Source organism: Uloborus diversus, chromosome 1 (genome assembly GCF_026930045.1).
Source record: "Uloborus diversus isolate 005 chromosome 1, Udiv.v.3.1, whole genome shotgun sequence".
Taxonomy (NCBI): Eukaryota; Metazoa; Arthropoda; class Arachnida; order Araneae; family Uloboridae; genus Uloborus; species Uloborus diversus.
Genome location: NC_072731.1, coordinates 136,218,299 through 136,234,838, shown reverse-complemented (window position 1 = coordinate 136,234,838; position 16,540 = coordinate 136,218,299). Strand labels below are relative to the sequence as shown.

The 16,540-nt window shown below is 31.7% G+C and overlaps 1 protein-coding gene across 1 annotated transcript in view; it reads left to right on the top strand.

The window, feature by feature from the left end:
• The window catches only part of LOC129235240 (exostosin-3-like), a 30,973-nt gene that overhangs the window by 4,820 nt on the left and 9,613 nt on the right, over positions 1-16,540 (top strand). Inside the window, 10 exon segments of the mRNA XM_054868952.1 lie at positions 1,723-1,912; positions 5,533-5,654; positions 5,657-5,722; positions 5,724-5,885; positions 5,887-6,207; positions 6,209-6,520; positions 6,523-6,781; positions 10,143-10,499; positions 12,950-13,051; positions 13,937-14,091. Of these exon segments, the coding sequence (XP_054724927.1) occupies positions 1,723-1,912; positions 5,533-5,654; positions 5,657-5,722; positions 5,724-5,885; positions 5,887-6,207; positions 6,209-6,520; positions 6,523-6,781; positions 10,143-10,499; positions 12,950-13,051; positions 13,937-14,091 (2,046 nt within the window).

Here is a 16,540-nt window from a genome sequence, read left to right as displayed (position 1 = left end):
TGAAGTTTTGCTCTTCCATCCATCAATAATGGGGTCGTTTCCAAAATTTTAAAAGTATTTTTTTCTGAAAGAGCATGCTTAAAAACATAGGATCTGACCATTTTTTAAATAATTTATTTAAGTTTAATATTTTTTTAAAAATTACTTAAATCTGTGTGCTTTTATTGTTTACACTTCTGTCATATGACATCACAAATGATGAAATGCCATTCAATGTTGCCATTCACAGAAAAAAGTATTTAATTTGCTTCTTTACTCATGTGTATTGGCAACGATATGGTTGGTAGCAAGCATAGAGTGCAATTTTAATTCGCTGCTTGATTATCATAATGTAGAAAGGTACGCCACATCATGTGTGACGCCATAAAGACCATGCCTTGTTTGAAAAATCGGACATTTTAAAAAATTAATTTAAAAAAAAAACTGTTGGGAAAATGAAAGTATTTTCTGGTTCCATGTAATATTTTTTAGCTCTTTCTATCCATTTGAATGACTAAAAGTAGTACTTTTGACTGAAGGAAACCACCCCCTTTTAATGGACTAGAATTATTGTGAGGTTTCAGATGAAGTGCGTGTGATTTAAATCAGTCGATTAAAATAAGTGACTAAAGTCATAGTTTAAACAGATAATTTTAAAAATTATGTGAAAATCAGGTGTGAAAATAATAGTACTGTGGATTTACTGCACATTTTATGTTTGAATGGTTTTGTGTAGTAGGTTTTAATGTGTAAAAATCTCAAAATTTTTAAGTTGTTTCAAAAGTGATTTGTAGTTTTTAATTTTCAAAAGGTAGGTTAAGTGCTGAGTAGTGTTTTCGAAATAGTAACACATTGTGAAGTAGAGGAGGGGGGGGAGAGTTTAAGTTGTAAGAAAACTAATATGTGTGATCAGCACTTTTTTCCCAAGAAATGGAAAAGAAAAAATCATCAAAATATAAATATTAACAACTTCTTTTATTACATATTATATTTATTAGGAACTTAGCACATTGGTTATTAAAGTTTTTTTCCTTCAAGAAGTTTGATAGACTGTGTAGTGTGTAGCAAGCTCGTATGTGGAGGGAATGCGACACTGATTAATCCTCATAACACAAACATAAAAAACTTTTTTTCCACATAATATCAAAGGATGTCATATGACCTTCTCAGTCTTCAACATGTGGTTACCAAAAGAGGTCACATAGCATTCCTGGTCAATAACGTGTGAGTTAATAAAAATAACTTTGAAATGCTTTGTAAGGTTCCTTTGCAAGTAGTGTAAACATATATCAAAAGTAATTTTTGTTTTCAAAGAGATTTTAACTTATTAAGGTTCAATTATTTTTGTCTTCTCTTTTTGAGAATTAGAACAAATTTCAGTAAGTATTGAATTAACTTCAGATTATGGATATTCATGATGACTCGGGGTATTGAAGATACCATAGGGTTCAGTTGTACCTGATCAAGTTAAAAGCAAAGATTATTTGAAATAAATAGTGGTTTCTGTAAAGCTAAATTTCAGATGTTGGGGAATTTTTATTCAAAGGAAAAATAAAAGCTTTTTTTTTTCCTTGTAATAAAAAAAAGATGGATAAAATTTTAAAAAGCCGTCAATATTCATTTTAAAGTACATTTTACGTCTGTTAACGATTGTTTTTAACCTTTTTACAAGTTTTTTTTCTGTGTTCCTTTTGCAAAAAGTAATCAATTGGTTTGTAATATGAACTTCTTTTTCTTTTGTAGTTTGTAGGAGACAGTCCTACTGCAGAGATCCATCACAAAGGAATACAAATGGAGGACTTAGAATCTATTAAAGCTGTTGATTTGAAATCAAGAATTGAAGAAATGATCCGTATAAAAATTTCCGTCAGTGATGAGCTTCGAGATCTGGAAAGCAGAAGACAGAAACTGCAAGTAAGCATTTTTCTGACATGTAGCAGTTTTTATTATAAGATTTTTCAATCCATTCATACTCATAAAAAAAAAATTTTTTTCATTCAAATTATATAATTTATTCTCATTTTTCCCTTTTAAACTTGGATCAATTATGGAAATGACTTGGAAAATGACGTGCCTTTGCACGTCATTTTATTTGTTATAGCACTTTTTAAAGAGTATCTGGACAGATAGAAAATCAAAATGCAACATAAAATAAATGGTACATAATGGCACAGTAGAAGTTTTTTTAAAAAAAACTACAGTAGAACCTCCATATATCAAATTTCCACACATCAAAATTTTCTTTGTATCGAAATCCCAGCAAAGTCCATTACATAGAAAAATTGTTTCCATGTATTAAAAAAATCTCTATATATATTGAAGAAAAATTTGAGACATTCGTAGATTCTTTTCCACTTTAGACTATTTGTCTCATGAAAAATGAAGGTTAGGGGAGAAAGTTATATTCTCTAAAGGTTGCTATAAAATTCACAAGGAAGTGGGGGTGAAAATCATTCAAGTTAAAATGATTGATTTTTTACTTTTCTTTCGATTACATTGTCGAAACAAAAATCCCCTAATACTGCGGATCAAGTTGAATTGTCAAAGAATGAAGATGTATGAAGGTGCAAAAATAATATGTCACTTCTGGTAAATTTAGTATTTCAGCAAGCAGAGTTTCTGCTATTATGAGAAATCGGAAAGCAGCAATAAAAGTACGGAAACTTACAGAAAACTTTCTCTCAAACACATGAACCGCATTACAGTTGGTTTTTTAGAAACTATGCAGTGCTCAATAAATGATTCACATTAAATTTTTTAATTAACTTTCATTTAATCCGATGCTTGTATAAATTAGAAATTGGATTTCACACAAAAATAAGCTTAAATCATGAATGTTTTAGAAGATTTTTATGATAAGCTAAGATTGTTTCTATGTATCAAAATTTCTATATATCGAATTTTTTTCTGGCAATTTGCTACTTTGATATATGGAGAGGTCCAACTGTATTAACTTGACAATAAAAAAAGAAAAATTAAGAAATGAACCTTTGCAAAAAAAAAAAGTTTTTGCTGTAATTGCAGTTCTATCAAATTGGGAAGGAACATTTTCAGTGTTCAGGTGATAGATTGTGATAGAAGCTGGAATTTGCTTTTATTATTAATTACCTATATTTAGAGTGAAACGGTTGTACATTTAGTTTCATATTTTCATTATTTCGTGGTGTTTTTACACTTCTAGTGAATACATAAGACCCATTTCTTCATGTAATTACTTTAAGCAGAGTTAAGTTTAATATTTCTCCAACCAAGTGTTCAGTGTCACAAGCTAAATGTGTCATCTTAATAGTTCAACTCAGTGGCGAATTCATACCATCCTGCTGGGAGGGGCGATTGAGTAATACATTATAAGGGGGAGGAAGGGGGACTAATGAAAATAAAATTTAAAAAAAAAAATCAAGAACTGAAGCATAGTTTTTTTTTTTTTTTTTTTTCCCGAATGATGTGTATTGTTCAAAGAGTTTGAATGAAAGTTAAAAGTGTTTCAAGCACCACAAGAATAAAAAATTGAAAAAAAAAAAAAGGAATTTCTTCTAATATTCTGGATTTATAATCTAAGTTAAACCCTTGAACTTTTGATTCGTTTGAGGACTCGTCAAGTATTTCCAGTAGACATTCAGATCCTCAATTGAATTTTTTCCTTATAAAAGAAATGTTGCAGAAAGAAAGGTACCGAACAGCATAATGAAGAGAAAGGTGCCAAACATTGTGAAATACTAAAATTGCATTTTTAAATAAAATTTGAAGATATTTATGTATTTGTTAGTTGATTAAGTTTTTTTATATTCGCACAAAAGTAGGAGTGTTTGCAGGATCTCACCCGAAAATTTTTCTCAGGAACACATTTTTTGACTATTTGGTGGTTAATAAGAGGAAAGGAGATTTGGAGGTTCCTCTCCGGAAATTTTTTGAAATTTAAGGGTATGTTTTCGAAAACACAGTTGTTTGCTACCTTTTTTTCTGGAAGAGAAAGGATGAGATTCAGGAACTCTCTTCAATCGTTTCTTCATTATTAGAGCTTAAAAAATGCAATTTTAGGTATCTTTAGTGATGCAAAAAACCAGGGGGTTCGGGGGCTTTCCCCCAGAAAAAAATGTTGTGATTGAAGTCTTAAAAACGCAATTGTAGGTCAGCTTTGATGACGTAGCAGAAGACATGGGGTTAAGAACTTTTCCCCAGAAAATTATTGACATAGGAGTTCCAGAAACCTTGTTTTAGACGATCTTTGAATGATGTTGAAAGAAGAAGAAAATGGGGGCTCCTCTCCAGAAAATTTTCGAAATTGTAGTCCTGAAAACGCAGTTGTAAGCCATATTTTATGATGTAGATGTTAGGGGAAAAACTTGAGATTGGTGGCTGTCCCCCAGATTTTTTTCGGAATTGAAGTTCTAAAAATGTAATTAAAGGCCCTCATTAACGACATTTTCGAAAAAGTTTTCGATTCCGATGATTTTTTTAAAAATTGAAGCTCCAAAAATTCAAAATTTTTGACAATCTTTGATGACATTGGAGTGAGGGGGTAAGGGACTTTCCCTCAGAAAATTTTTTGACTTAAGTCATAAAAATACAGAAATACAGTTGTAGGCAATTTTTCACGTTGCGTTTCGGGGGGGGGGGGGAGAGAGAGAGAGTTTGGTGACCTTTTCCCAGATTTTTTTCAAATTTACAATCCTTTTGAATGGGGGGGATTGCCCCAATCACCCCCCCCCCCTTGGGATCCCCCACTGGTTCAACTTCACCCTCTTATATGCAGCACCATGTCCACTCAACGTTCAACTCCATCCATAGACCATAGTATACTTGGACTTGCAACTATCAGGATAAATTATTAAAATCTGTAGTTATCATAAGTAATTTCTGTTAATTTTAAAAGGGTAAACTTTCTTTAAAAAGATTAATGAACAAGGAAAAAAAGCGAAATAGTAGTGCTAGTTAAATTATATTGTGAGAAAATTGCGTCTCTTGTTAAGTTGCTTAACTAAAGTTTGTAAACTAAAAGATAAAATGTTGATGGTATTAAATTATATTGTGTGTTACAAGAAATTGGCCTCTCTTGGCGAGTCACTTCAGCTTTTATTGATCAATCAATTTTATGCACCAGATCTGTTTCACAATTTTTTTAACCTGTTTGATTCTTTTTTTTTTTTTTTTTTTAAGAAACATATTTTTTTGCACTAAACCAATTTTTATTGCACTCTATAGGGACCTCATTCTGTTGAGAGGCAAACTAAAACATTATGTCTGTGGGAAAATTTTTATCCCAGTAGAAACTGATGAGCACACTAAAACTGCCAGAATTATTGATCAAAAAAACAGTCTTTACATGTGTATGAACTACTGTATCAAAATTGGCATAAATGTTAAAGCCGAGTCCTTCTGGGGCATCCCCCCACCCCCCGCCCTATTCTCTGCTCCAGTTGATGTGAATGTTTTTTTTTTTCATTAAAATATTAACATATTACATGTTCTTATAATTTTTTAAACATGCTTTTCAAGTTTGTTCTACATTTCAGCATATTTTTTATCTTGTAGAGTGACTATATCTACTCTAAGTCAAAAGAATGGAAGATCTGAAAACTGATTATACTCGGCAGCAGGTTGAATTAGATAGATTGCGTGTATCTGTTGAGCAGGCACAGTATGCACAGAAGGAAGTCCAAGAAAAAAATAGTCCCTCATATTTCAGCCCCCGAAGCGTATTCTTCCGTCTTTGGAAGATAGTGTTTTCATTCCTCCTGCCAGTTTTCAGAGGAATTCAATCATGTCGTACTCATTTATGCTTTGATTTCTCCAGGTGCTCCTTAACATCAAACTTTCCTGTGTATTTTTACCATCCGGATGACTTTGGAACTTGGAGTGCAAAGGAACAAACAGTAAAAAGTGCCATTACTGAAGCTTTAAATATCAAACATTCATATCACATTTGATCCAGCGATAGCATGTGTTTATGTTGTTCTAGTGGGAGAAATTCATGAAAAAAGTGATGCTTCTTCCCTGGAAAACTATCTTCAGTCATTGACTCATTGGAACGGAGATGGACGCAATCATATACTTTTAAACTTAGCTTTAGAAACAAACTCGCACCAGTTTGTTTGCTGGTGTGAATACTTGGGCGTGCCCATTATTGCCCAGTCTCATTTCACATCAAGTGAATTTAGAGATGGTTTTGACATTATTGCACCTCCTTTGATCATCAAAAAAGATGAAGCAATCAAAACTTTCATGTATTACCCCTGCCCGCAGGAAATTCTTGCTTTCTTACCAGGGAGAATATAGAACATTGGTTTCAATTATCAAAAACACCTCTAGGAAGCTCTCTGCATCCATTGTTACCACTAAAGATGGGTATAATGATGTCTCGAAAAAGAAGCTTACAACAGATGATGTCGAAGATCTAATTGTGAAAACTTTGAAAGAAATGCAATTGTCTACTCTTGGTGATAATTTCTTCTTTCAGTTCTCGTGTGCTGGAAGTGCTAATCCCGGTCTTTCATCTGAGTGGCTGTTGTGTGGAACTCAAGAGACAAGAGCTTCTATTCTGCCCAGGATTCTACCTTTTCTCTCATAATCAGTCCTTCAAACTATAATTTAATCAGCACGCCTCAATTGCATATGCGAGTATATGAAGCACTTAAAGTTGGAGCAATTCCTGTTGTTCTTGGAAATCATGTAAAATTAGCTTTCCATGAATTTCTTGATTGGAACAGAGCACTTGTTGCTTTGCCAAGAGCAAGAGTTTCAGAATTACATTACTATTTGAGAACTTTCACAGATAATGACATTTTAGCCATGAGACATCAAGGTAATTTTTCTTTTATTATTGATATTATAAAGAAATATTATTGAAGCTTTGTATTTTATTAGAAGTGTTGATGAAAGCTTTTTCCTTTTTTTTTTTTTTAAATTTGAAGTTAAATATTTGATTTCTAGTTTTGTTTTAATTTTTTTAAGAATACACCATTATTTAATAAACATAGCCAGAGGCGGACAAAAAATGTAATTGCTATTATTGACGTGGAATTACATGTTTCCATTTACTCCATAAATATTGTACTCTAGGATAATTGGAAACCACTAAGTTTTTCATTCTTTCTGCATGCCGGAAAATTAAATTTTGATGTAAATTGCACTTTTGCATGTATTTACATTCATTCAAAGTCTAATTTTATTTTTCATATAAAATCTTTCTCAAATTACATTTGGTGGGTTCAGCGAGTTTATGAGCTAAGGAAACACATTGGACTGAAATGAAACATGATTTCATTTGCTAACATTCGGACATAAAATCAGATTTTTTATATCCAGTTACTCTTAGAGTCTTACACATCATGCACAAAATTGTGTTTCAATTCATCCAAAAGAAAAGGAAGGATCTGAAGTTGAAACATTGAAATTCAGTTTCCCATTATTCTAGCTGACTTGACCCTTTTGGTACTGGGGACACTTTGCGACACCCCTCGCCTATCTCTGTGGCATCCTAGGGGCCACCCACTTTGGGAAACTCTGATAGAATATATTTATTTTGATGTGCTTTTTATTGTTTTTTTTTTCTTTTTTAAGGCAATTAAAGTCTTTTTTTTAATGAAAAAATATACTACAGTAGAAGATCGTTATAACACTAACCTATATAACACAATTCTCTATAAACCGGCACAACTTTTCAGAAGTAAACAATAGGTTTTGAATTTTAAAAAATCTTTCTGTTTAGCTTTGCAAGCATAAAAATTGTTAAGCAAATTAAATTTTAAAAATTTTTCATCTTTCCATCTTAATTCAAAGCTTTTAAATTGAAAATTAGTACTCAAAGGAAACAGAAAATACCAGATGGCTCTTGAAAATGCAACTGTTATGCAAATCATGAAGCTAGCAGTAGTGCAGGATAATGCACTTTCTTTTGATTGTGAAACTTATTTCTCTGTGAATGACAAATTGTATTATTGGTGCTTTAATACTCATTGCAGATAAAACTCATTCTGTAGTGCTAATATATAGATATATTCTGACTATTAGTTTCAAAATTTGTGAAATGACCTATATAACGCAAAAACCTGTATAACCCAAAAGCTCTGGTCCCAAGGTGTGCGTTATAATGGTCTTCTACTGTTGCTGAATTCTTGAAAAGGCTTTATTTGTTCGTTTATTCATCTTTTACACTTTTTTTCATCAGATAAGCGAGGCATATTTTGTTCCTAGAAATCCTCTTGAAATGTTAAAGCGGTATGTTTGACTTAATTTTCAGTCTTACCTTATTTAAAAATATTGATTAGACACTAGAAAGTTAATGTTGATCTACGGGAAAGTAGACTTGTTTAGTTCTGGACGGAACTTTTTGTTTTGTTTTGATAAGTGTACTATGCTTTTATCTATATTGTAATTTTAATTAATAATATTAGTCTAAGATGAAAGAAAAATATGTTTCAAGAAGAAGTTTAGCTACAAAATTCTTGTTTAAAAAGGCAGTGCAAATTTGTAGTAGAGTTTTAAGGAAGAGATATAACATTTCAGGCAAATTGTATAAAATGTCTCTATGATTTATTGTTAAAATCCACCAATATAACCCAAGAAACTTACACTATTTTAGATTCCTATGGTCAAATACTAATATTTTCGGCACTATCAACTATTCGAAAATTAAATGTCTAGCTGGAATTATAATGTTAGGTTCTTAATTAATGCCCATACTGGGGAGGTGAGGGATATTTGGGAATGCTGCAGTTACTAAAAGATGTCAAAAAGTTTGTGCTATGTGGAATGAAAGTTCTCAAACTATTTAAGTTAGAGGAGCATTTCTTATATGCTAGTGCTTGCCCAGTGGTCGAAATTCAACCATATTCGTAAATGAATATTTGAGAAAACTTGTATGAATTTAGCAATTTCCAACATTTTTATTTCTACTCTTACTCATGTTTACTGCATATCAAGAAACATGCAATGTTAAGATGTACACACAATACCAAACAGTAATAATTTATTCCAATTTTGCGTTTTGTCTGTCAATCTCAAAATAAATGGATGAAAGGGGATATTTCGACAATGATTTCGTTTCAGAAATTTTAAAAGTACTTTTTTTTTGAAAGAGCATGCTTAAAACATAGGTTTTAAACATTTTTTAAATGATTTGAAAAAAAATTAATATGTTTTAACAATTATTTTAATTGGTGCGCGGATTGATATTAATTTTTTACACTTCTGTACATGGCATCAAAAGCGATGAAATGCCATTCACTGATGCCATTCGCAGTGCAGATTATCATAACCTGGAAACGCAATTGACAGCAAAGCATAAACATTTAGCGAGGCAATGGAGTAGCGCACCAAAGTACGTCACTTGTAACGTCATAAAGGCCACACTTTATTTCCAAAATCAAATATTTAAAATATTAATAAAAAATAACTGCCAGAAAATAAAAGTTTTTTCTGGCTCCAGGTTATTTTTGCTTATTCTATCAATTTTAGTGATTAAATTGGTCGTCATATTCTTGACTTGAATAATTTTATTTTGGATACCATGTTGCTTTGTGCTAACCTTATGCAAATAGATATTTCCCTACTCTTTGTTTACATATGCAAAGGAAAAACATTTTTCGTGCTGGCATTGGAAACAAAAAAAAATTACCACAATGGATAAAAATTGCCAATTATCCAATTATCGAAATCTTCTCGTATGAAATGAAGCATCAAAACTCACTTTATACGTAAAACTTTTGTGTGAACAATATTACTTTGAAACGTCTACTATTACTGAGTAAGTTGCTGCTTCATCATTAGAAATATAATTTTCCTAGTCTGGTTTCAAAATTTTTGTTGATAACACTTAAACGCGGCAATAACTGCTGAACAAAAAAAGAATGAAGAAAATTGGTTCACAAACAGAGGAGAAAACGGTGCCGAAAGAAAACAGCTTGTCTATTAATACATAAAGATATACAGTTAGCTCTCTATTTAAGGACTTTTTAGGGACCACAAAAAATGGTCCTTAAGTAGAATGTTTCTTTAAAAAGAATGCTTCTAAAACTACAGTGGAGCATCCGGGACAGTGAAAAGTCGTCTTTAAATAGAGAAAATCATTGAATGGAGCGTCGTTAAAAAGAGAGCCAACTGTGTGTATATATATAATATAATGTTCGTTTTCTTTATTTATTTTTTATTTATTTATTTTTCAGGCCAATTGTTACTAACTCATTACCTGTTGGGACCTCGTCAAATCATTGCGACAATTCTTGCTGCAGTTCGTAACAGAATTCAGATCCCTCCGCCTGCAGCAAGAGAAGAAAGCTCACCCAGTGTTTTCAATGACACATTCCGTCCACTAAGGGGAGACTTTGCTGTGGTTCAAGATCCAGATCCGGAAGAGAATCTTGGTCCTGTTGAATCTCCATTCCCATCACTTAGTTTTAGAAGAAATCTAACATATACAAATTCCCAGAAATATTTTGTATGGAATGATTTAGCTGATCCATTCACTCTTTATCCATACACTCCATTTGATCCCATATTACCTTCAGACTCGAAATTCATAGGTGAGATGAATGTATGTAAATGATTTTTGAGCTTTCTTTTAGTTATTTTTTTGTAACAATATATTTTCCCTCTGTTCTTAGTTGTTAAATTCACTGAATTATTAGAAAGCAAAAAATGATGATGATGAATTTTTATTTCCCTTGAAAAGAAAATCATGTGCAAATGCTGAAGCTATTTAAATTTTTCTGTTGAACTATTACGAACTGTTTTTACACTTAAATTAAATGTCAAATCTCAGATGATCCCCCCCCCCCCCTCCCCGCAATACATTTAGCTTTTTTTTTTTTTTAAATTAATTAAATTTACTTATTGGTTCCTTTTTGATGATAGAATTTATCATATTTTACAACTGAATCAGTCTGCATAAGGTAGATATAAAATAATAATTTGATAAGATAAATAAATACCTTTGTACTGAACAGTAAAGTAAACAAACAACGTCAAAAAAGCACAAATTTGCGGAATTACTGCATACACGTGTTTCGGCATTTCAGGGAATGCCTTTTTCAATGCAAAAAGTAAAGAACCCCGAAACACATGTATGCAGTAATTCTGAAAATTTGCTTTTTTAACGTTGTTTACGTTTACTTTAGTAATTTGATAGTTCAACAATTCCCTATTGGTGTTAAATTTGATGATGAATAAAATTATTTATGTGATTTAAACAGTAATGTGTTTGAAATATAAAAAAATTACTTAAAACTATGTTTAGTTTGGTAAGTTGCATTGACTCCTGGTGAATATTGAAAAGAAGAAAAATAAATTTACAAGTCTTGAGTTAAATGTGATTCAGCATTTGCTATTTTTTAAAATTTTCAAATATATTGTAAGTTGATTATTTTGGATTTTAATAAATTATTGGTCTGATATTTATAAAACTATCTTTAGAATTAAACGCATGGATCAAATTACTTTTAAACTTTTAGCTTTGTTGAGGTTTTAACACTAGAACCGCGGAAATTTCCATATACCTAAAACCGCGGGCAGGGGTCAATTTGACCCAAAGCTTAAAATGGATTCTTTGATGCTTAGAAAGAGGTAATTTTTTTTTTGATGGACAAGAGTAATACTAAGATTATACAATATAATAGTAAGATATAAACTTCTCTCCCATTAACTTTAATTATTTATTCATTTCACTTTGTAGTGTAAATTTCCTCCCAGAAGAAGTTTTTCTGCTATTACATTGTCCAGAAAAATTAGATACGGTATCTTCATTCGAGGAAATATTTTCTTCATCTGGGGGCACATATTCATCATCGCTGAAAACAACTTCATCATTATCGTTTTCGGATTCATTTTCCGATAATTGTTGCATATATTTGAGGGCCTCGCCATTTGTAACAAAAGTTCCAGATTTTATTTCATCTGGATTTGAATTTGACAACTTTATTCGTTTATGCACATAATGTCTTTTCCTCTCAGACGTAGTTTTTCTGCTAGTACATTACTCTGCGGTACTGTACGGTACTCTGCTAGTACCGTATCTAATTTTTCTGCTGTCCAGAAAAATTAGATACGGTATCTTCATCTGAGGAAATATTTTCCTCATCTGGGGGCACATATTCATCATCGCTGAAAATAATTTCTTCATCATTATCGTTTTCGGATTCATTTTCCGATAATTGTCGCATATATTCGAGGGCCTCGCCAACTGTTAATTTACGCCTATTTCTTCCAGCCATTTTCACCACAGATCAATTTTACCTCCGTGTAAACAAGGCGCCAAAAAATCGAACAGACTGGTACAATCAAACTATCCAAGGCAATGCGAACAACCAGTTGTAAAGTCATATAGAACCGGATGTGCGCCAGTTCACCACTTTCCCTTCTAGGCCGAAACAAAAAACATCAGAAAGAAAACATTCCTTGAATACACTAACCAGACGCATTTTTCCCACAAGGAACGATAACGTTAGGGGAGGGGGGAGGGTCTGCAACACTTGTTACTACTACTGTAGACGCCCCCCCCCCCCCCCACCTGCACTTCTGTTATCAGTAACTATTTACTGACCTTGAAGTATTGTTCTGCTTTCATCTGGTAAATGGAGAGAGGACTGAAAAAGCTTTTCCTATTCTAGGAAACATTGAACTTCAACTTTAGTGCTTGTGATTATAATGGGATCAAAATGACCCATTCTGCGGTTTTAGGTATAAGTATTAAAAACAAAAAAGTGGTAAGTATTTAACGTATCATAATTTCTCATTTTATTATTGGTATAAAAATAGGAAAAGTCACGAAATTTTTTTCAATTTCGTTCCTAACTTTTTGAGGAAATCGGAAACAAAATTGCTTTTCGGTCAAAATGACCCCATCCGCCGTTCTAGTGTTAATGGACATTCATTTTATAATATTTGTGTTATTTGAGAAATGTTGATTTTTTAAAATTATTATTCAAAAACTGAAGAATGCATTTTCCCTTTTTGTACAAGTCTTATTGCATTATAGGTTCAAGTTTTGGTTTTCGTCCCATTGGACAAGGAGCTGGAGGAGCTGGCAAAGAATTTAGTGAAGCACTTGGTGGAAATTCTCCTAGAGAGCAATTTACAAGTGAGAGATTTATTAAATCAAAACTTACTTTTAATGCTTAGTAAAAATCTGGTATCCAAGAAAAAATAAAATCCATAAACATATTCAAGGGATAAAATATCTAAGCTATGCCTTTGTTTTTATTATTTTTTTATCCAAAATAATAGTTTTAAAAACATAATCGATGTATGTATTAAAATGAAAAAAAAATAAAATAAAGATGTCTATTCATCAGTGTTAGGCACTTGACTCTGTAGGAAAATTATTTAATTTTAAGTAGCAATGCTACATAAAACCTAAACAGAGTTCAATGGATGCTTATGGAAACAGGCATAAGTTAATGAAATAGAAAATTGGGCAGTACTTGAAATAGAATATAAAAAGTAGGCGATGCTTGTAAAAAATAAAAGTTGGTGGACTCCTCTGCATAAAATGTATTCATTTTTTTTTTTTTTTTTTTTGCTATGATGAATATTTGGAATGTGCAATTTTTTTTAACAACCTTGAGAAATTAATCATCTCTTAAAATAGGATTTAATGAAGGTTTCTAGCGAATTTGATGTAGCAGGTGCAATTTCTTGCTTCATTTAATTGATGATCCTTTAAATCTGAATACTTGAATGATTTAAAAATTTCAATCAATTTTGAACTATCATAAATTGCTTATTGCTCTCACTTAATTGTTGTTGATGTTCCTTTGATTTTAGTTTTCTATACTTATAATGCAAACTCTTCTATTCCACGAGCTTCTGCAATCATGTCCCTCCTCCTGAGTGGACAAAGTTTCAAAAAAAAAAAAGATTGAAATTAATTTAATTTAATTTAAACTGATTGTTAAATGTTTTATAAGAGTTAGTCTTTGTGCTTTTTGGTTTTAAAAGTGTTCAATATTTTAATTTGCATTAGTGGTAATGTTGACTTATGAGCGAGAAGCAGTGCTGATGGATTCTCTCCAGCGATTGCGTGGATTACCTTATTTGAACAAAGTCGTTGTTGTTTGGAACAGCGAAAGACTTCCTTCTGCTGATCTACGTTGGCCAGAAATTGGAGTTCCTATTCATGTAACTATACATATGTTTTAATAGCATTTATGACATCAAAAATTTTTGTATTTCTATCCCTAGAGAACAATATTATAGGTTTTTTGTATTTTGAAATGGCAATATGTTTGACATGAAAAAACATCATAACTATCTGTGCTGTTATCCATCCAGGATGTTCAAAAAGATGAAACATTTTTAAAGTGTGCTAAAAATAACACTATTCCGCTTATATTAAGTTAAATAAATACCTTTGTGCATAAAAAGTAAAATAAGAAATAACAATATCAAAAAGCACAAATTGCAGGTGCTTTTTGACGTTGTTATTTCTTATTTTATGTATTTTATGCTCCTCTTTGTATATTTTTAGTATATTTAATTTCCTTAACAATTTTCTACCAATTTTAACCTGTAAAAGGTCTTTTAGAAAGAGCGAGTAGATATTAAAATAGAATAAAACAAGCTCTGTGTGAGTGTTGATGAAATTCCTTATTTGAAAGACCTATTAATACCATTTTGTATGGAATATGATATCATTGAAATGTCTACTACAGCTTCTCACGGTGGATTGGATCTGATATGTCCAATTTTCAATGATTGTTCTCTGCTGCATAGATACGGCTCAATTTGTGTGATGACCTTTGTTATGTTGGATACAAGGGCTTTGATCAGTTGCGACCTAGTTGTATAGACCTGGGACTTCAGGAAACCTCACAAGAAAAAGTCTAGCTGGGTCGAATTGCACAACCTTAGCGGCCGATTTAACGTCACCTCTGAGAGAGATAACCATACCCTCAAATTGTTCATGCAGAATGTAAAACAGGGTTCCACTGTGTGGCATATAGTATCGTCCTGCCGGAACCACATGTCATCTATGTCAATATCGTTCAGTTTGTACCAGGGGTGGCATTTCAGCATTTCATTTGGGGGGGGGGGGGTCAAGTTTCTTAAATGTGAATTACCACAGTACAGAACTGAACGCACATTGACTAACAGGAAGTGGTCATAAAATGAGTCCACAATATTTTGAAAAGAATAGTGTTTTGAAAAAATTTACATTTTTATGACAAAATTTTTTATTAATTTTTTAATAAGTTATCATACAAAATTTCTTGATATTCATGTTTTTATACCTTTTAATAAAATTTTAATCCATGATTTTAGAAATCCGGTTCAACGGGGTGTCTTGTTACTAATCTATCAGTGCCCAGTTTTGTGCTCTTTTGCAAGTACTGCTTTTATTTTTTTTCCCTTTCCTTTTTTTTTTTTTTTTTTTTTTTTTTTTTTTTTTTGACCCATTGTGCTACAAAAATAATTCTTGAAACACCTGAGACTTAAAAAAAAATCCTTCTCGACTAGCTGAGCTGATTGTAATAGTTAAAAAAGAATTGAAGTAACGAAATTGTGTGAGAGAACCCTTTTTAGATCTTGCTCTTCAAAATCACCCTGGCAACTTCAAAAATTTTTGGATGTGATAAATGATCTGTCAGTATTCTATTATTTGTAATTCTTGTCCCATGGTAAAAATTTTACTCATAACTGAAACATTTTAATTTTCAAAATCCAATCCAAATAATATAGTGCCAACAATACACAGAAAAATATTTATCATCAAATCTTGTGTTAATTTCATTACAAACTGAATCTATTATTTCAATACAAAATTTTTAATCACTGTTATGACTTTACATCATCATGTAGATTTTTTTTCCTCCTTTTTAAAATTGGCTCGGAGTAAGATTTTTTTTTTATTTTTGTTTTAAAGGTTCATGCTTGGTTGAAATATACATCTGCTTGAAATTTATTTTCAGTTTCGATTGTAGATTGAACTGGGGCTTGAATAGTCCAAAAATTAAGGATAGCGGATGGATGATGTTTTGATAGAGTAAAGCATTTTTGGAAAACTTGCCACAATACAAACAAAGTGAATAAAAATTCAAGTGAAGCCATACATGTTAAAAGGCATGAGCTTTTCTCCGTTGAAAGAATCGTTTTGCAATAATACTTCCAGTCATCAAATGACTGCTTCGAAATTATCGAGAAATGTTTTTATGGTTTTAGCTATTGAAGACCACCTTGTGTCACTCCGAGATTGCATAGTTACATACCCTAGAAAAGGTATTTGCTGATGTACTTTAGTATTTATTTTTTTTTCAATAATAGCATGCATTTTTAAGAAGTTTCTATGAAACATAGTATGGCATTGAGTTGCTAAAACATGTTTTCAGCAGAAGAAAGTGATGAACTTACTAAATAAATATGCACTTAAAATGATGAGATTATTACATGAGCATAAATGTAAAATGTAGCGGCATTTTCTTGTGAAGACCTTACAGCCACACCACTTGTACAGGCTTCTCATATTGGAAGTACTAACTGTTACACTGGGCACACATGTATGAAATATTTAGCCTATATGAGGAAATTTTGTTTTTAGTTGAAACTAACCATGGCTCTCCATCAGTTTTTT